Here is a 22,515-nt window from a genome sequence, read left to right as displayed (position 1 = left end):
TCCCTCATGTCACATCCAATCCAGCAACAAATCCTTTTTCGGCCCTACCCTCAAAATATGTCCAGAATCTGCAGCTTCTCATCACTTCCAATTCCTACTCGAGTCCATGCCACAGTCATTTCTTGCCTAGATTATCAAAATAGCCACCCAACTGTTGTCCCTATCCCTTCATTCTATTCTCAACACTGAAGTCACAGTGATTCTGTTGAGATGTTAAATCTCGTTCTCAGCTGTTCCTCTACTTAGAAAAACCCTCCAATGGCTTCTTGTCTCACTCTGAGTTAAAGCCAGAGCCCTACACGATCTGGTCCCCGGGTTACCTCTCTGACTCCATGCCTTATTACTCTCCCCTCTCTCCTCTCTAGACATAGGAGCCTCCTTGCAGTATTTTATACAAGCCACACATGCTCCCACTTCAGGGTCTTTGCACTCTTCCTCAGATATCCAAACAGCTTGTCCGTTCACTTCCTGCCAGACTTTACTTAAAAGGTATATCCTCAATGAGGTTCTTCCTTGACTAACCTATTTAAAAATTACAACACTCATCGTACTACAAGACTCCCTATCCCCTCCCACCTTTATTTTTCTCCCTAACACTTATAACCATCTAAGACAGTATGTATTTTGCTTATCTACTGTTTTTTGTCTGTGTCCCCTAAATCAAATATTAGCTCCGTGAGATCATGTCTACTGCTTTGTCTCCAGCACCAAATACAGTATCTGATACATAGATACCCTACTGCTTGATAAATATTTGATGAATGATGGATGAAAATTAACTGTTATATTAGATACCAACAACACTGTTTTTAAGCAAAATTCCATATATAGCAATTGTTTCTTTAACTCTATCCAAGGGAAATGTAACAAACATACTAAAAGGCTGCCAGATATTTAAGGCAGTCCCACAGCTTGTACTCTAAAAACAGTATTTTATTCATAAGGTTCCCCACTCCAACCGGGACAACTGTGTGCCATTCAGAGACAAATGGAACCCAGAAAGAGTATTTGTACAGAAGGTGGTTCTGACAATTATGAGACATCCACGTAGAAATGAAACTAAACAAGTAGATATGAAATTCAGGAGATCTGGATTGGGGGTTTAGACATGGATGTCTTGAGCACAGAAATGGTATATGAGGTTGCTGTGAGCAATTTCGGTTACAAGTAACTCATTTGGATTTCCTCAAAGAATAGGAGTACACAGTGGAAATAAGGACAAGACTCTTACTAGAATTCAGGAACAGATATACAGCTAGGTTTCACAGAAACTCAAAGTAATTTAGGAAACAAAACTAAAAAAGGTACTTTTAAGTAAAGGCTACGCTGGTTGATTAGGCTATGCTGTCACCTCCTCATCATCGAACACCACTTGCCATTATGGTGCTTCAACTCTACTGACACTACCTTCTACATTTGCATTCTCTCTCACTAAATCCTATGTATTGGGGGGATTTAGCCACCTTACAGCCTCCAAAATATCTGCCCTGTCTTTTTTAAATCCTCTTCCTTTTTCCAACTAACCCTCTCTCTATACATACACATATTCATATTTAAACTCTCATAGAGAATCTAATGTAATTTATATACCATTTTTCCTGTTGTAAACAATTCTGTGCCAGACCACAGTATTCAATTACAGAAGTCATAAGAGTAGATAAAAATCTACCTGGGAGTGAGCAGAAAAAAAAAAAAGTGAAACCCCATGAAATAGTAACATTTAACAGTGAAGCAGAAGTAAAAGAGCCCAGCAAGATGACTTTTTACAAGAAACAGTCAAGGAAAGAGGAGGAAAATCCTGTGTCAAAAAATCAAGGGAGGGGCTTCCCTGGTGGCGCAGTGGTTGAGAGTCTGCCTGCAGATGCAGGGGACACGGGTTTGGGACATGGGTTCGTGCCCCGGTCTGGGAAGATCCCACATGCCGCGGAGCGGCTGGGTCCATGAGCCATGGCCGCTGAGCCTGCGCGTCCAGAGCCTGTGCTCCGCAACGGGAGAGGCCACAACAGTGAGAGGCCCATGTAATGCAAAAAAAAAAAAAAATCAAGGGAGGAAAAAAAAGAGGAGGAAATGCTTAACAGAATCAAAGCCGTATACTTTTAGACCCGTATTACTGTGTTCTGTTAGTACAGTGGGTTTCAATCTCTTGTAACAATGATTCACTAATGCAGTGAGTCTCAGCTAGCAATCCTAGGAAGGCACTTCAGATTTTCAGGGAGCAGTGGGGGGATTCCATGTAGTTCAAAAGGTCCCATTAAGAATCACTATCATAAGGTTTTAGTAGTAAGATGTTATCAAAAAGGAAAAAGAAAATACTAAATGCCAGAACAAATTTTGTTCTGTTCTGAAAGAATTTAAGAACTAGCTTAAGAATCTGTGTCTTACGGCTGTACCCAGCATTAAAGATTTATGATCAGTACTGATCTCAGCAGAAATAATGCTATCACAGCTATGCTCTGGGTGAAGTAGAAGAGTCTAAGACCAAGATAAGTTCTGTGCTGATTAAATTTAAACTAAACAAATCCTCTCTAGGCTGTTAAATGTTAAATTTAGAACTCAATGGAGTAGAATTCTTAACTCACATCAATTACACCAATTCTAAAAGCAATATTCTATTGTGAGTAAAGCAAATCCAGAACACAATACCTTCCATATCTGCAGCTTCTCCTTCATCTTCCTCTTCCTCCTCCTCACATAATGCTGAGCAATCCTGGAGTTTTATACTGTCCTTTGAAATTGATTATATTTAAAGTCACTTAAATATGTTCATTAGTTCAAATACTGAGCACCCACATGCCGGCAGTGCTAACTAACCACTGTAAAAATAAGAGTGATAAGATAGTTCTTATGCTCAAGAAACTCCTCCATCAGATGACAAACCCATAAGTCAATCTTTAAGAGTGATGTGCTAAGTGCTGTGACTGAAAAATATAAAAGTATCATAGAAGCACCAAGTCATCTAAAAAAGTTGCCAGCGGCACTTCCAACAGAACAATACTTCTAGTTAAGCAATTCATTAGTATTAGAAAACCAATTCAAAGTTAACTTGCACACTTAAAGGAGAAAAAGCTATATATCTATAAATCACAATACATTTATAAGTTAAATTTATTATTATAAATATCATATTCTCTAATTTGTTAACATTCCTGACTGAATTAAGCAATTACAGTTACTAGAACACATAAGATTTCAGTTCTTAACTACATTTGCACTAGAATGAAATAATGCTAATCAAAGCCAAGCCTAATATACAATTATCATTTTCACGAAATTAATATTCTAAAAATCTGAAGTCAATGTAGTAGGTAAAAAAATTGGACATTTAGTTTCACCTAATTTATAATTTTACTCTGGATAGCAAGTATTCTAAGCACTAAATTATAAATAATCATGTAAATTCTATATTAAACAGGAAGTGACAGGGAAGATATATTCCAGTTGTAAATTATTCTAAATATTCAACCTTTACTAGGACATAAGAATGTTAAGTGGGATACAAAGTACCATATTAACCATTATTGCATTTATTAAAAATTCTTAAAAGAATTACCATAAACCTATCAAATAATGCTATCCACACTCCTCTGCCATTTATCATTCCCAAAGTGTGAAGCATACATACTAATGGCTGGAGTAAACAGGAGCTTCTGAAGCAGCAAAGCCATTTATGTAATTTTTCCTTTATCATTCAAATTCTCCAAAAAGTAAAACTTCAAAAGGATGAATTCTCAGGCTGAACTGAACCTTAAATCCCTAGCAAGCATAAAATTGTACACAGGGAAAAAAAATATTGTTTTGGTTTCTAACACCTTCTGTTAAGCCCCAGGTAACAAATCCCAAAAGATCCAAATGACAAAAACACATAAAGAAAACTATCTTAAACTAGGAACTGTTGTAGTTGAATGTTTCATAAGGACAAAAGGAACACAATTATTCTGTCCAAATATTCTATCTTCTAAGAGATTTGACTGTGAACAAAATAGTTAAGAAAAGATAAGGGTGAAGGCATTTCGTATTTTTTTCTATATTATTTCAAACAACTATATCAAAAATATGAAGACAACTGTAATTCTTTCTCTAGAAACGGTAAAGCTAATGTAATACAGATAGTCTAAATTAACTGAAAACTTTCAGCAGAAAATTTCTACCCAATTATATATTTTTACCCTTCCTTCAAATAAACTGTACAATGAAACCCATTTAGCTTCCACTCATCCAAAATGTCATGATTTTGGATGACATAAAGTTTCTTTTAAATTTTCAAAAAAAATAAAATAAAACAAAAAAACAAGAATCCTTCAAATTAGCAGTAAATTAAGAAACTACAAAAGAAATGAGTAAATTACTTAATGTTTAAACTACAAATTTAAACACGATACCATCAGCAGCTACTGATCAGCAAGTAAATAAATCCCCTCAAAACCTCCACTTGAAGACCATTTTGTACTTATACTTAAAAAAGCCGTTTCTTTTAAAATGGTCTAGAAATCTTCCCAATTAGTAAAAAAATTTGTAGATTTTAACCAGTTACAATCTCAAAAAATGTTCTTCGTAACCATTTGACAGATTAAAGAGAAGCACTAGGAAACAGCAGTGTTTTGGTATGTTGATGTAGAAAAATGAGAGGGAATAAAATAGCTGGAATTTAAAAGAGCTTGATAATAAATAATTACAGTTTGCATAAAAATGATACGAATAATCTCAAAATAAATATACATGCAAATAACTAGGTCACTGAATTTAGAAACATAAGTAAACAACCAGTACCTTGCTTTCCAGTGTAATCTCCTTAACTGCTTCGGTTATTCCTGCAATACCTGTTTAAAATTCAGCAGAATATAACTAAAATTAAGTTGTAAACATCTTCCATTTACCTGATTTAAGAAATATAAAAATACTTATTACCTAAATTCTCAAAGTTCTCTGAAACGAGGAGGCAATGTTAGCAGCACTTTCACAAATGAACTCTAATAGGAATAAATAATCCCAAAGGGTCCTTTCATATTAAAAATAAAATTAAAAATTTTAAATACCAATTTAATATTTTACCATAAATTATCCTACTCTATCATTCCTCATTTACTATTCTTCACTTATTTACTTTCCTTGTGTGAGTCTATCTAAATAAATATTCATCCTCATAAAATGAACAGATTAAGAGATTACAGGAGTCATACAGGGTTGGTCAAAAGGTTCATTCGGTGTTTTCCGTAAGATGGCTCTAATAGCATTTAGTTATCTAACTTCATTCCAAACAATTTTTTTAGATTGTACGTGACAGCTGTCATATCAGCATGCATTTAAAAAAAAACATCAAAATTGGTGAATTTTTGTGTAGCCATTTTACTGTTGAGGATGGAAGAAAAACAACATTTTCGGCATATTATGCTTTATTATTTCAAGAAAGGTAAAAACATAACAGAAATGCAAAAAAAAGATTTGTGTAGTGTATGGAGAAGGTGCTGTGACTGATCGAACATGTCAAAAGTGGTTTGTGAAGTTTCGTGCTGGAGATTTCTCTCTGGACAATGCTCCACGGTCAGGTAGACCAGTTGAGGTTGATACTGATCAATTTGAGACATTAATTAAGAACAATCAACGTTACACCACGTGGGAGATAGCCAACACACGCAAAATATCCAAATCAAGCGTTGAAAATCATTTGCACCAGCTTGGTTATGTTAATCACTTTGATGTTTGGGTTCCACATAAGATAAGCAGAAAAAACCTTTTTTTTTTTTTTTTTTTGGCTGCATTGGGTCTTTGTTGCTGTGTGCAGGCTTTTTTTTTCCTCTAGTTGCGGCGAGCAGAGGCTACTCTTTCTTGCAGTGTGCGGGCTTCTCACTGTGTTGGCTTCTCTTGTTGTGGAGCATGGGCTCTAGGTGCACGGGCTTCAGTAGTTGCAGCATGGGGGCCCTAGAGCACACGGGTTTCAAATTCGTGGCACGTAGGCTCTGGAGTGCAGGCTCCGTAGTTGCGGCGCACAGGCTTAGTTGCTCCACGTCATGTGGGATCTTCCTGGACCAGGGATCGAACCCAAGTCCCCTGCAATGGTAGGTGGATTCTTAACCACTGCGAAGTCCCTGGAAAAAACCTTCTTGACTGTATTTCCGCATGCGATTCTGTACTGAAACATAATGAAAACGTTCCGTTTTTAAAACAAGCAGTGACGGGCAGTGAAAAGTGGATACTGTACAATAACGTGGAATGGCAAAGACTGTGGGGCAAGCAAAATGAACCGCCGCCAACCACACCAAAAGCCGGTCTTCATCCAAAGAAGGTGATGTTGTGTATATAGTGGGATTGGAAAGGAGTCCTCTATTATGAGCGCCTTCTGGAAAACCAAACGATTAATTCCAACAAGTAATGCTCCCAATTAGACGAACTGAAAGCAGCACTCAATGAAAAGCGTCCAGAATTAGTCAACAGAAAACACATAATCTTCCATCAGGATAATACAAGACCACATGTTTCTTTGATGACCAGGCAAACACTGTTACAGCTTAGCTGGGAAGTTCTGATTCATCTGCCATATTCACCAGACATTGCACCTTCGAATTTCCAATGATTTCAGTTTTTACAAAATTCTCTTAATGGAAAAAATTTAAATTCCCTGGAAGACTGTAAAAGGCACCTGGAACAGTTCTTTGCTCAAAAAGATATAAAGTTTTGAGCTTCCCTGGTGGCGCCGTGGTTGGGAGTCCGCCTGCCGATGCGGGGGACATGGGTTCGTGCCCCGGTCCGGGAGGATCCCACATGCCACGGAGCGGCTGCGCCCATGAGCCATGGCTGCTGAGCCTGCGCGTCCGGAGCCTGTGCTCTGCAGCCTGAGAGGCCACAACGGTGAGAGGCCCGTGTACCGCAAAAAAAAAAAAAAGATATAAAGTTTTGGGAAGATGAAATTATGAAGTTGCCTGAAAAATGGCAGAAGGTAGTGGAACAGAAGGGTGCATACGTTGTTCAGGAAAGTTCTTGGTGAAAATGAAAATTGTGTCTTTTATTTTTATTTAAAAACCGAATGCTCTTTTTGGCCAACCCAGTATTTATATTTAAACCTGCACTGAAATTTTTTCAACAAGATACTGGTTATACTAAATATGCTATTTAGGGGCTTCCCTTGTGGCACAGTGGCTAAGAATCTGCTTGCCAATGCAGGGGATATGGGTTCGAGCCCTGGTCCGGGAAAATCCCACATGCCGTGGAGCAACTAAGCCCGTGAGCCACAACTACTGAGCCCACATCCCACAACTATTGAAGCCCGCGTGCCTAGAGCCCCTGCTGTGCAACAAGAGCAGCCACCGCAATGAGAAGCCCGTGCACTGCCACAAAGAGTAGCGCCTGCTTGCCGTAACTAGAGAAAGCCCACGTGCAGCAACAAAGACCCAACACAGCCAAAAACAAAATAAATAAAATAAATTAATTTTTAAAAATTAAAAAAATATATGCTATTTGCTTCAGAAATCCTGGACATTCAGAGGTAGTAATATCATATCAGATTTATATAGGACTTTTTATTTTACTGTTTCTATATCTTATATAATCCTTACAAACACTATTCTGTAAGGTAATGATTTCTCCCTATAAAGAAATGAAGTCTCCAGAAAAAGAAAGTAATTTGCATGAATCTCACAGACAGTTACATGAATAATCTGGGACTCAACCCATACCTTTTTGGTTCAATGCTCTGTCCAGTGCACCTCATTAAGCAACTACCTTGGAACCTACTTATCTCAATGAAAGGGACATTAAGCAGATGGCAGCATCATAAGTCAGTTAAACAATATTTCTAATTCAAAATACCCATCAGTGTTCTCAATTAAATAGTTCAACAAGGACGGGAAATATTAAAGAAAAAAAACCCCTAAATACAAATATGCTTTGCTCCCTTGTTAATCTTCTAAAGCTTTGATGTATCTGCTCAATATATCCAAACCAAAGAATGACTCATTTTCACAAATGGAAAATGTCACAATCCACAGCTCTAGCATAAAACTTTTACTTCACAGTAGTTTTTCTAGAAATTATTTTATGATAGGTATGATTATTTTATAACAGTAAAGCCCAAATATTAACGTAATAAATTGCTATTACAAAACAATTCACTGAATCTACTACATAGAAACAAAAGAAAATAAATCTCTTCAATCTGTTTAAATATAATGTAGTAGTATCCCATTAAACCAGACTCTCCTAAAAGTAGGACATCCTGGCAAAGAAAAAGACAGCTCAAATGATTCTAATGAAGGTAATACTCTATAAGGCTGTGATGGTTAATTTCATATGTCAACTCAACTTGGGTAGGTTATTGTGTCCCATAGTTTGATCAAACAGCAGTCTAGATGTTGCTGTGAAGGTATTTTTTAGATGTGCTTAACATTTAAATCAGTATACTTCGAGTAAAGCAGATTACCCTCCATGATGTGGGTGAGCCTCATTCAATCAGTCGAAGGCCTTAAGAGAAAAAGACTGAGTGCTCAAGAAGAAGAACTAATTCTGCCTCCAGACTGCCCTTAGACTCCAGCTGCAGCAATCAACTATTCCCTGAGTCTTCAGGCTGCTGGCCGGCCTGACCTGTACATTTCAGAACTGTTAGCTTCCACAATCACATATGCCAATTCCTCAAAACAAACCTGTCTGTATTTATATCCATGGTTTCTCTGGAGAATCATGACTAACACAAGGGCTAACAGAAATAAAAGAAACCCGAGAGAAGAAAAGCAGTAATGAAGCAAAGGGAACTGAGGTAAATAAAGAACCAGGCACCTAGCCTCATGAGTCAGCTGGAAGCACTGCTTTAAGCCAATCAGAATATAGTTTAAACCTAAAATTCTAAGGGTATCTCTCATAAACATTACTTAGAATTTATGTACACCACATCAAATGAAGTATAATACTATGTTGCTTTCTATGTAAGAAAATGATGCTACTTGTCTTCTGTCAACATGGCAAACATTTCTTTAGTTGTAGAATTTCTGTAATAGATTTCTGTCAATCCAATCATTCTGGCACCTGCTTATCTCTGTGATGAATGCCTCTGTAAATATGCACCTGGATTTTGGGGTAGGGGTTATGGAATAAAATACAACTAGACAAGTTAGTGAGAAACTCACTAACTTGATATCAGAAATACAGTGCTATAACCAATGGCTCTATTCAGTCAACAGGTAATTTCCTACAGATGTGTTACTCATATTTCCCAGTCATGTGAAGACTAAAGCAGAGCAGCTAAAAGATTCTGGAAAGATCCAGGGGAAAAAAGAAAAAAAAATGTCCAACAGCACTACTCAGTGGAGAAGAGAGGATGATTTTTGAAATTATTTGAAGAAGTTGTTCAATCTATTTTCTCTAGGCCTTGACATGACAACATTCAACTCACTAAGGAACAAAAGAGCTTCAAATCAAGGAGCTCAATTCCTAAATCTGTTTCTATATCATCATAAGGAAATGATGGCAGTATCCTTTACTCAGAGAAGAGGAGAAACAGACTTAATGAGGTACTTTTTCCTGTGCAGATTATTTAGCCCTCTGACTACTGCAGTGAGTATCAACTGAGAGTAGCAATTTTGCCCCTCGCAGAATATCTGGCAATGTCTAGAGGCTTTTCTGGTTGTCATAACTGGGAGGATGTGACAGGCATCTAGTGGGTAGAGCCCAGAGATACTGCTAAACATTCTGCAATGCACAGAAAATGCTATGACAAAGAACTATCCTGCCCAAAATGTTTATAGTACTAAGACTGGGAAACCCTGCTCTACCACTACATTTGATATACCTCCTATTCTCTAGGAGTTAGAGGGAGAAAACTTGTTTTTACTATCCTAGATTTAAACTCAGAACGTATTTTCTTTATTAAAACTAAGTCATAATATGCCTTTATGTAGCCTTTTTTTAAAAATGAAGGCTGTTATAAAAGACTGTAAAGGAGTTTAAAACAATTTAAACTAAATACATGCCATTCTAATCTCCTCTTACCTGTATTATGATAAGTATCTACCCATCCCCCATCACCATCATCTTCTTCAATGATAGCTTCCAATTCATCTGAATATTCCATCTGTTTGCACCGCTTGTAGCATGGCACTGTAAAAAAAATGGCAAAAACAGTTACTAGGACATAATCTGCTTCCTATAAATCCATTAAAAAAAGAGAAACTTTATTCCATAAAATATATTTCTGCCACCAAAATATTAGGTAAATATTATATTTTACTTCTAATAGGAGTACTTAATTTAAGAGTTACATTCAACCCACAAAATTATTTGACCACACTTATCTTTCCCTAAATAGCTTTGTTAGAAGACAAATACAAAGGCTCTACTGGGAGTGTTCTATATATTCTCTACCCTGATGATCTGTGAAGATCAACAAAGCTGAAGTCAGAGATGACATCGTTCAACCTCAGGCTAATGAATAATATACTATTTTAACAGCTTTACTCTCAGGACATGAAGGCACCACCTGTCACACTCGGAGGCGGTAGAGGTGACCTCTGGTTTGCAATCCTAAAATAACTTTCAACATGTATTTCATAATTCATATTTAAGCTCCAGCTATTCATAATGGATAAACCAGTTTAAAGTTCACTAACCTGCTAAACTTTACTCTCTTATACAAATTGGTGCCAAGTTTTTCATATAGCAAATGTATCGAATAACAGGTATTATAATTCATATAAGCCTAAAATTGAAAAATTATAAGGTAACAACATTACGACATGGGGTCAACAAAATGCTATTAATCTCCTGATTTTTTTTTAAAACAAGCAAGATATAAATGACCAATCCTATCAAAACATATACTGTAGGAAATAAAAAACTGATGTTTTGTACATGTTTTCCCTTTCCTATAATGAGCAAATTAGAATAGAAATCAATGTATTGTTATGTGATTAGATAGGGACTGTAACAACGTTTTGATGTTGTTTTCAAATTAGCTTCATAAATAACTTCATTAACTTCATAAATACCTGTTTCAGAAACATTTTTGTGCCTATAGGCAATCTTTCAATGACACAACGGACAATAAAACCTCTAGCTTTGAGATTTTAGATATCAAAGATAGTATAAGTTATACTTTCCATGAAAAATTTAAGTCTAAAGATGATTAAAATAGCTAAAAAGATTATGATTATGAAGTCTGCTTAAAAAGCTCAATGAGAAAAAAGTCCATTTTGCTTAAAGCTCTTTTCCTTCATATCTTAAAACTAGACTTTTTGGCAAAAAGAAATAACAAAAAGGAAGGAGATAAAATCAAGTATGGAAAAAATATTCTACCCATAGAAAATCCAGAGTTTCATTAAATTTCCAAATTTCTGTATGAGGGAAGCTGCAAGTACCGCTTTAAGCATGAATTAAGATCAGCAAGTGCTAAGGTTTTTTAAAAAATGTTAACTCTTTGCGCAAAATTAACTAATACATACAACATAATTCTTACCATTTTTGGTGACCAAAAATTGTTTGCCTGATGGTAGGTAAGCCTTCACTTTCAATTCCTCTCCTGTAGCCCTTTAAAAAGAGTGAAAAGCACCAAAATACAAAAAATATTTTAAAAGACAAAGACAGAAGGTATCACATGTTAATCTCAACACTACACAATCCACACTCCTGAGGAAATTATTTTAGGATTGGTTTGGGAAGGATGCCATAAGTGACATACGTCACGGCAATGAAGAGCACAGCAATATTTATTGTAAGTGAAATGTACCAAGAGATGCAGACAGACCAAAAGAATTTGGATTAAATATTAGACAAAAAGGTAGAATAATACAGAACTATATTATGCAACTATTGTGTTTGCCTCTAACCAAATATAATCTCATTCAGATTTTTAATCTTAAAGTACTGCTCATCTGAAGACCAAGAAGAGGCAGAAAAATAGCTCCATGACATTACATAACAAAGTAGGTGGTTCACAAGATCCACATTCCTACCACTGTATTAAAATTGGAACTAAGAGATAAAAGATGCTTTGAATCACAAGATGATAATGTTGAGAATAATGGTTGTAACAAACAAAAAATCCTTTTATTGAGTGCATATTAAGTATAGGACCTAGAACTCTAACATGCAGTATTTTTATATAATCCGCAGATATCTAAATACTGAGTAATATTTATATTCCCATTTTATAAGTAAAAAAAGCTTAAAGAAGTCGGGTTGCCCACAGTCACAAAACCAGAAGGTAGAGGAGCCAGGATGGAGCCAAGTGACTCTAGGGCTCCTGCTCTTGAACACTGCTCCCTCTGTGGGTCAGAGCCAGCTATTTGATTTTGGGGGGCTACTGTGGAATATCTCACTAAGAAATTTGTTCAAAGATTCTTCCGTGGGTCACCTAGGGGAATTGGTCAGAGCTAGAGTGGCATGTGGTATCTGTCAAAAACATAAATGAGCATAAATTTTGAGTTCTGCTGCCGTCTTAAGCTTCAGTCTAAACTTCAAACCATAGATCTGAGCATAAGATAAAGCCAGGAAATGTCCTAAAACCATCTGGCAGGCTTCTAGTATCTTTAGACCATTTCCAAGTGTCAAATTCAACAACATCATGGTAATGCCTGAAGTTCTGTGGGAAGATGATATAATACAGTCACGATGGCACCTGTAAACATGAACATATAGCATAGAAATGGTCTGTTTCTAGCACTGATTTAAAATGAATTGCTCCTTTGGCCCCAACAATTTAGCCGAAGTATAGACATTGGAGTGTGATATAATTGAGTTCTAAGTTACAATAAAATTATTTAAACCATCACAATTTATGAAATGGAACTATAAACTACTACCTGCTAAAAGAAGATCCTGTCTATATATACCAACCCCTATAACAATACTATAGATTATACAACTAAACTAACTAGACAACTAAGGGCTTCAACAAAGAAATCTGAATAAAGAAAATGTATATCTATCACACGTGTATTGAAGAAAATCCTTTAATTCTTTTTCCATAGAATGACTATTACCTTAAATTTTATATATCTATATGACTTGAAATATACATATATATTGTAGACCACAACATAGCTAAATATAGTTTTAACAATTTAGGGAGGAAAAAAGTCTAAAATCAGAAAGCTTCTATAATATGAACATAATTTAAAATATGGAACAGAAATACACATAGGAAAGACAAGGACATAAAAATAAATGAACCTGACATTTCGGCCTTCCTTGTTACATAAAAAACAATGTTCTACAAGATAAAGAGCAATTGATCAAAAGCAGTAAGAACTATTCTGGATACGTGTTAAGCATAAAAATTAAGGGTAGGTTGGGCATTGGCCAAAAGCTCGGTGACACAAATGCAGTTTCTCTTTGACTTTTTGAAATATTGAAAACAGTCCAGGAACCCACTTTATTATTTTACAGATCCCAAAAGGCCCACGGTCCCCAAACAGGGGACAGACAGAATCATGAAACTCACAGAGGGGCAAGGACTTGTTAAAAAAAAAAAATTAAGGGTAATAGAAGAGGCCACAGATGAAAGAGAATTCTAACTGTGATTTTAAATAGTTTAATTATTTAAGCTCTTTAGATATTAAGGAAAACATTATCAATTAGAATCTTGTTAATTCTAGAACCCCTGCTCCCAAATCAAAACTCTACCTTTCAACTACAATTGAAAAAGTGTCACTGAGGGAAAAAAAAGGATGTAGCAAGTTGAACCACTCATATACAAACAAGATGATAATTCCAAACAATTCTAGCCTAATTAAAATAGTCTGCCAGTATTGGGATCAATTTTGCAGCTACTGCCAGATGCTTTTATCGTAAGTATTCAAAGTAATGAAACTGAAGTTGTTTTAAAACATTCTGTTATTATTCAGATATTTAAAAAACACATTACAAGAACTGCTAGTTGCTTAAATTACTTTATAATTAAAAGAAAAGTTAATGAGGAAAATAAAAATTTGAAAAGTCTGTTACAAGTAGATTTCCAATTAAGACCTTATTTGGTATCATGAATCTCTCAACTTTTGAGCTCATTCCTAAAAAGGGGAGAAACTTTTGAACCTTAAAGAAGGTCTTATGGTAAAGAACCGTAAGATTCTGCAAAATTCTGCAGTTATTAATGTCATAAAAAAATTCAGGGCTTCACTGGTGGCGCAGTGGTTGAGAGTCCGCCTGCCGATGCAGGGGACACAGGTTCGTGCCCCGGTCCAGGAAGGTCCCACATGCCACGGAGCAGCTAGGCCCATGAGCCATGGCCACTGAGCCTGTGCGTCCAGAGCCTGTGCTCCGCAACGGGAGAGGCCACAACAGTGAGAGGCCCACGTACCACAAAAAAAAAAAAAAATTCAATACATTTGAATTTGAAAAATAAGCTAATCAGGTTCCTTAAAAAACTAAAAATACAACTACCATATGACCCAGCAATCCCACTACTGGACATATATCCTGAGAAAACCATAATTCAAAAAGAGTCATGTATCACAATGTTCACTGCAGCTCTATTTACAATAGCCCGGAGATGGAAACAATCTAAGTGTCCATCATCGGATGAATGGATAAAGAAGATGTGGCACATATATACAATGGAATATTACTCAGCCATAAAAGGAAATGAAATTGAGCTATTTGTAGTGAGGTGGATGGACCTAGAGTCTGTCACACAGAGTGAAGTCAGTCAGAAAGAGAAAAACAAATACCATATGCTAACACATATATATGGAATCTAAAAAAAAAAAAAAAAGGTCCTCATGAACCCACGGACAGGACAGGAATAAAGATGCAGATGTAGAGAATGGACTTGAGGAAATGGGGAGGGGGAAGGGTAAGCTGGGACAAAGTGAGAGAGTAGCACTGACATATATACACTACCAAATGTAAAATAGATAGCCAGTGGGAAGCAGCTGTGTAGCACAGGGAGATCAGCTCGGTGCTTCGTGACCACCTAGAGGGGTGGGATAGGGAGGGTGGGATGGAGATGCAAGAGGGAGGGGATATGGGGATATATGTATACATACAGCTGATTCACTCTGTTACACAGCAGAAACTAACACAACATTGTAAAGCAATTATACTCCAATAAAGATGTTAAATATTACTCTTATGAACAGAAAAAAAAAGCTAATCAAAGTTATTAAACTTTTGAAAATTATTTTTTAAAGACCCACCACAAGAACAGACTTAGACACTATAAAGAAACAGAATACTGGTAAAGGAAGTAAGGCATTTATCTCATAAATCTCCATCTTTTGTGCTAACAGAGCAAAACAAAACAGGCATAATGCTCAGTTTTTCTTCATTTATTTTACTTTAGCAACACTGGAGCACTATTTAATAGAAAAATCTACTAGAGGAGGGTTAAACAGGTCATTCTAATTTTCATGCACTAATCTATTTTGTAAACTGCCAAAATTATGAAGTCACACCTTTTATAAACTTTCTATTCCTCACTCAAGAGTACTTACCATTGCCATGTTGGACAGTGGTGGACTAAGTGATCTCCAGCTGCTACAAACTATTGAAGATTTAGAAGAAATATGAAAAAAGGAAAAAAGAAAAATTGAACATCATTGAATATAAGGTGGCAAAATACCAAAGGGATCATCCTGTATAAACTTGATTCAAAATAATCAATTAAAATGCAAACAGCACCAACTTGCTCTACCAGCCTAAAGATTTATTTTTGAATATTTATTAAAACTACAAAATTTTTAACATCCATGAAAATGTATATTAATTTTGGAAGAAAAAATATTGAGTGCTGTTAATTATTTTATTCAATTGTAATCACTGGATTTAGATAATGCCAAAAGCATACAGTACCATGAAATGAATAAGGGTAACACAACAGGATTTTAAAATGCCAAACACCACTATATGGATGAATGAAATGTAGAGCGATTCTTGCTAATGGTTGAAAGTCAATGAAGATCTTTGAAAAAATTACTAAATAACTACAGGTCTATGATGTAAGAATAGTTTATTACATCACAGTGCACACAGTTTTTCTCCCTCATTTAAAAAAAAATTAAGTAACATCTTATTTTGAAAGCTTTTTCACAATATTAAAGGAATCATTAATAAAAGTGAGAAATGTACTGCCAAACAATGGGGAAAAAGTTAGAAGCTTTTGGATTGAATCAGAAAACACCAAGACAATTAAAAAACTGAATCCTCTAACACATCTTGGACTTTCTGGGCAGGCTGAACGTTGTACAAATTTTTGTTTTTCTTCAGAAATGAAAAACAGACTCAGGAATAAAGAGTTTAATCTTCTGAGAATTTCCATTATACATGAGCATGGACTGATCTTATCGTAAGACAGAAGTCCTGCTTATTCTTGAGAGCAGAAAATGAAAGTCTGTTAAACACAACTGCAGTGTCCCAACTCAAGCTATATGCACACATACGTCCCCAATTACTATTTCACAACAGCTCTAACTTAAAATCATGTATTGTTCATGGGTTTATTATACAGCAAAAAATTATATTATCTTTAACCTTCTAATGTCTTTCTGAGAAAAGTATGTCTATGTATGATATTCTGCTTTGAGAGAATAAAACTCTATAAAATAAGAGTTCTGACAGTAACTTCTTTTAAGAAGATAGATTAACAAGATAAGATTTAGCAGCATACTCCCAACAGTAACTTTACAAAATGTTTCTGTTCTTTTATTTGAATAATTTCTTTACTACTTAAAGGGATTAGGTAAAGACAAAAACCCAAATGAAATCAATACCCTCTCCCCCAGGTTTTAAGCATTTTGGGTCTTTGCAACCAGATGCTGCATAACTCTACGGCTATTGGGAACTAATTCATCATCACCAAAAAAGTATTATTTTAACAAAGTGCAAGCAAAACAAAGAATTAAAAACTTAAAAATTCTTTAATGATACTGCCTTGAGATCACAAGACTCTAATATTTTATTCCCCAGCACCTCTGCTGGCATCCATCGAAAAAATAACAAAAACACTAGAAGATAAGGAAAAATATAAAAGAACATAGAATTGCTATGCTACTAATGATATTTAGTACATGTGTATATCTGCTCTCATTAGCAGTGGCCATTATTATTATTACATGCTTCCTATGTTCAAAAGAAAGATTCAAGTTTCTAAATTCTCAATACTGCTTACAGTGGCTTTCTCTTAGTGATTAAATATTGGATAAGACTGAATAACTTTAACAAGGTAGAATCAATATTAACATTCTGATGAACAACTTTATTCTTCAAGCTATCCTCTATTACTAGTACTCTATTTACTCAAGTCATACACATGTTGTACATTAAAGTATTTTTAGTCAGACAGTACTATATTAGATAATGCCTGTCCTTATTTTTAAACACAATACTTCCACACCTCTCAATGAAAACAAAAAGGTAGTTAGAGGCTGACAGCCAGAAGCCCAGAAACAGTTAGAGAAAACAAATGAACAGATCAACTCAGTACAGATCCAAAGCATTTTGTCTTCTGGTTTTCTTCCTCTAGACTCATTCTAATCTAATTAAATCCCATAATTGCACTCTATCTCAATTCAGCATTATGTGGTTGGTACCCAGCTGAGCTAGTTTTTGCCTTGCATTTGTTTAAAAATGAGGAAATTCATAAATCACTTCATGATACAACTAAGTGTAAGAGTTATTCATTGTAGGATTAGTAGCTGTTTTAAAATGGTTTGCTTAATTCTATTCAATGACCACAGACTTGTATCTCTAAATCCAACTATCTATTTACCAATTAGCCATTTTCACATAGAGGAGATAAAGTCGAAGAGTACAAGAAAAACAGCACACTTTCATCTCTGCTCTTTATTTTAGATACTGAGTTTCAAGAACATTAATGATTAAGCTCAAAATTTAGTTTTATTTGGCATTCAAGGTATTAAACTCATGATGCCTAAGGCAGACTGGGTTCTTTAGAAAATGTCGAGTCAAAATCCCTCATTTTAAAGATGAGGAAACATGAGGCCTGTGCCTAGATTAATTGATTTGCCTAAGTCAGAATAGGAGAAATTAGAGAAATGGGTCTAGAAGGCAGGTCTTCTAGGTTTTATCCATACTATTCTGTGTCTTCACTAAACATGAAGACAATTTTAGATAAAATTTTAGATAAAATTTTCAGTTAAGCACACCATCCTTTGAACTTACAAGGATTTGGGACTGAAGAGATTCCATCACAAGTGAAAACTAAAAGATCAGTTAATTCCCTGGCTTGAGGTCTTGGAATTTACAACCAGATCATACAACATGCCTCATTTCAATAAAGTTCCATTCCCAATGACTGGTACTTTTAATGAGAGTTAAAGGTGAAGCTTAAATAAATTATTTACCATTCATTAAGACTAAAAAATAAGTCTGCTGTAACCATAACTATTCATAAAACTGGAGTCCAAAAGGATTTTTAGACCAGAATGTATTTCTCTAAAGACAACAAAATAAACTACCTAAAGGAAAGACAATACTTTTATTATATAGATTTAGTGAACAAGTAAAATGATTCCTCAAAACATAATTCTGTATTAAAAGTATATAAAACACAACTGGCCTATAAAAGAGCCATTTGTTTCAGCATTAAGCAGATTCATCATTGTCTGGTTAGTAGAAAAAGTGAAAGAATGGTGGGAAAAAAAAATCAATGTTAAATATGTAACAATAAAATATTTAAGCTAAATACTGATAGAAAACTTAATATCCAAGCATTGAGACAAAGTTTCCAAATGGAAAGCCATAAAAACTCATGTTTGGGGTAGAAAGAAGCAAGACAACAAACGCCAGAGCCCACTGCACAGCTCAATATAATACAAATATTAGTGAAGGATAAGTCACTATAGGAATCTTTTCCATTTCCTCTCCCACCCTCATTTCTAAATAAAAAGAAATTACAGAAAAATATGAGAAATGGCAAACCGAGAGGGAAGTTACATTTTCTTTTATGGGAAACAGAAACTGCTATTATTGTAATTACAATTACAAAATTGCTAATATAGTCAACAGGATCTAATTTTACTCAAATCAAGATTAAATTTCAAGATGTTCTCTTATAAAACACAAAAGCCACCCAGTTTTATGTAATTGTAGAAAATAACAGCTTTATACTGATATCTTCAATACTCACCTCTTCTGGGGTGATAACACCTGTTTCCTTAAACTTTGATTCCTATAGAAAGTAAAAAGAATAACAGTATTACACTCTCTCTCACTTTCAACTGAAAAATGTTTGTGGGCAACTATGTGCTTGGTACCCATCTAGGTAATGGAGCATGTGCAAAAAAACAATCTGTCACTGGTACCTGACCTCAAGGAATATGTAAGTATAACAGGAAACTGACATGAAAATAATCACAATATAATGTGATAAGTGCTATATTAGAGCAAAGCTCTTTGGAAAAACATTCAAAGATTTATACAGGGGCTTCCCTGGTGGCGCAGTGGTTAAGAGTCCGCCTGCTGATGCAGGGGGCACGAGTTTGTGCCCGGGTCCAGGTCCAGGAAGATCCCACATGCCGTGGAGCTGCTGGGCCCGTGAGCCATGGCTGCTGAGCCTGTGCGTCCAGAGCCTGTGCTCCGCACGGGAGAGGCCACAGCAGTGAGAGGCCCGCGTACCGCCAAAAAAAAAAAAAAAAAAAAAAAAAAGATTTATACAAACATTAAACCTCAAAATAATTTTGTGAAATGACGAAATATCATTATTTTACAGAACAGAAAAACGTCTTAAAGATGTTTAAACATATTACAATTCAGCCAATGTCTCACTTGAGTAATATTAGAAACCAAATCTAGAAGTCCTAAATCACTTAATACTTTCCCATTATTCTCATCTCCACCAAGATATTATACAATATTTTCTCCTCTAAAGCAAGGATGCAACTTACCAAATTTTTCTAAAGTTTAAGTTATACATAAGGTTTTGTGGTAGAAATCTACAAAAATGAAGATTCACTTATGAACATTACTGATTCAAAACATACCAAATAACTACTATATGCCAAGCACTATTTAAGGTAATAGGGACATAGAGTGAATAAAATAGACCATACCCCTCCTTGTCCTCATAAGAAGTTTAAACTCTAGTTCAGGGAGAAAAACCAAATGGTCATCAATATCAAAAAGAAAAATGGGGCAGAGAGGAAACTGGTCAGGGGTGGAGGGAGAGAGATGGTTATTTAAACTAGGATGGTAAGAGAAAAAAGACTACACTGATGGGTGACTATAGAGTAGATACCTTAAGGAAAGGAACCAGCCACAAGGCTGTCTGGAGGAAGAGCATTTCAGGCAGAGGGAAGAGCAAATGCAAAACCCAAGGCAAGAGAGTGCTTGATGGATAACACAGAAGGTCAGACTGGCTTTTAAGCAAAAGTGAACAAGGGCTTTTGCTTAAAATCCAGTAGTAGGTGAGAAAGGACCCTCTACCAAACAAGTATAGGCTTGAAGTTCATTGTAAGGACTCTGGCTTTTACTGTACATGTGCCTTCCAAACCATGATTTTTCTTAATTTTTACTCGTTGGGATAAATCATCATCTATTTCCCAGGGATTTAGCTTTTTCTCCTTGCCTTCCCATGTCTAGTAGGAAACTACAAGAATTCACTCTGTAAACCAACAGTTTGCACAGGGAAGATCAAGGCAAGGGTCATTAATTCTGCTTTCCTTATTACTAAAAATACATAAACAAGCTAACACATCCTTTCAGTTTGGTGAACAAGTAGAATGCTTTCTCAATACATAATCCTATAAGTTCAAAATAGCAGTTTTATATTTTATGTGGGAGGTTTTTTTCTCTTGCTCCTCTCTCCCTGAAACTAAAAAGTCTTAATAATTATGTATTATTTAAATGCTGTATGCCTAGTAAATTAGACGTTTCTGATAAGATGACATAATATGCAAAAGAATCATTCGATTCAAATGTCAAAAAAAAATTTTCAAAGTTGACTGAACAATCTTAATTATGATGGGTTTCACAGTAAACAAATGTAAGCGTAGCAAGTGTTGGAGTTCTCATTTATAAACTTTTTTTTTTAACTTGGCCCAACAAGACATCATTTTAAAACCATTCTTAGAAATAAGTATTTAAAAACTGCAGGACTAATATTTCGCTTTGTCATGGAAAGGGAGCAAAGTAAATCTTTTAGAACACCAGAGTAACTTCTTGAATAGAGAGGAACAACCATTTCCATGGATATTTCATCCTACACTAAGATTTGTAAAATTTTAATAAAAGCTTAAAGAAAAAAAACACTTAAGCAAGAAATCGCTATTCATTTACTATCATTGCTCGCTTTTCAGAAAGGAAAAATAAAGATACAATAACAAAAAACTTACCATAAAGGGTTATAAAAGAAAAACTCGAATGCAATTCTATTAATTTATCTTTGAAAATAAGAAAGTCAGTCACTGCTGTAATAGCTAATGTGTCACAATTTTTAGTTTAAAAATGCTGTTATTGCCAATGTAAAAAACAAATATGTATCTAGAAGGGTCAAGCTGCTCCGTATTATCACTGACGTCCAAGATGAACTAGTTTCAGCTATTTTAAAACTTGGGAAAGGGGGTTTTGCCTGTAAACTGGGTTCAACGGTACTGAAAGAAATAATGTTGCAAATTTCACCTTGTTCCACTGAAATCTAATAAGCTGCGACCTCATTCACAACTTACTATTTCAAACTCCTAATTACAAAACTTACTACTAAATTTGAAAGAAAAAAAGCAACATGTCATTTTAGTACCAAACAGATTCATTTCTTTAAAATAAGCAAAATCCTTGCTTAAAAAGTTCAGAAGACTTCCGAGGTTAGGATTCAATGTTCTAAAACCCACTTAGCTGCGGACTACGCTCCAACCCGATGTACCCAGACGAGCTGAGTTCTGGCGGGTGAAGTACGCACAGAGCGTCGCTCCAAGTTTACCCTAGAGAACAGCTGGATAAGACCGCGGGAGGGGGCTGCACCTTTTCCCGCGTACCACCCTACACCGCTCCCCACCGGACAACACCGTGACTCCCCCGGCGTCCGGTCCTCGGTCCCTGCAGAGCCAAGCGTGAGCCTGACAACCCCCGGCAAGCCCGGCTTACCTTGAGGACCGGGGTCAGGTACTCAGCCACTTCCAGTGCCTTTCCCTTCACCGTGTTAATCACATTCTGCATCCTGGGGCCGGAGTAGCGGCCGGCCCCGCGTCGGAGAGGAAAGGGCAGCCGGGACAGTGGTCGGGAGTCAGAAAATGTCCCCGCTGCCGCCGACTCGCCTCAGCACCGGCCGGCAGCACCCAAGGGGACGGGACGCGCCGGGAGGGACGGGACGAGGGGGAGGGGCGGCCGGCGCGGCACGCAAGGGCAGGGCGCGCGCTCCTCGCGCCCTAGGCAGCGCGCAGTAGGCCAGGCCCAGCTGTCACCTGGCCGCGAGCGAGGGCGGCGGGGCTGCGCTGGAAGAAGAGGGCGCACGCGCACCCCTTGCCCTCTCGGGAGGAGTCTTCTCTGCCAGCCTTCACTCGCGCCCCTTCCGCCTTCCGCTTCTTACTCTCGCCCTCTCGCCGTAGCTCCGTCGCCACCTGGGCCTCACGTGACACAGGAGCCTCC

General features: G+C 36.4%; 1 protein-coding gene across 1 annotated transcript in view; it reads right to left on the bottom strand.

The window, feature by feature from the left end:
- Positions 1-22,374, bottom strand: part of ATG3 (autophagy related 3) — a 28,553-nt gene extending 6,179 nt beyond the window's left edge. Inside the window, exons 1-7 of the mRNA XM_060150616.1 lie at positions 22,015-22,374; positions 19,064-19,105; positions 15,411-15,460; positions 11,435-11,505; positions 9,973-10,080; positions 4,768-4,817; positions 2,644-2,725 (exon numbers count right to left, since the gene is read on the bottom strand). Of these exons, the coding sequence (XP_060006599.1) occupies positions 2,644-2,725; positions 4,768-4,817; positions 9,973-10,080; positions 11,435-11,505; positions 15,411-15,460; positions 19,064-19,105; positions 22,015-22,086 (475 nt within the window). The 5' untranslated portion in view covers positions 22,087-22,374. The remainder of the gene's footprint in view (positions 1-2,643; positions 2,726-4,767; positions 4,818-9,972; positions 10,081-11,434; positions 11,506-15,410; positions 15,461-19,063; positions 19,106-22,014) is intronic.
- Between the last annotated feature and the right edge of the window lie 141 nt (positions 22,375-22,515).

Source organism: Lagenorhynchus albirostris, chromosome 5 (genome assembly GCF_949774975.1).
Source record: "Lagenorhynchus albirostris chromosome 5, mLagAlb1.1, whole genome shotgun sequence".
Lineage (NCBI taxonomy): Eukaryota > Metazoa > Chordata > Mammalia > Artiodactyla > Delphinidae > Lagenorhynchus > Lagenorhynchus albirostris.
Note: the sequence above shows the minus strand (reverse complement) of the source record. Positions and strands in the feature narration are given on the sequence as shown.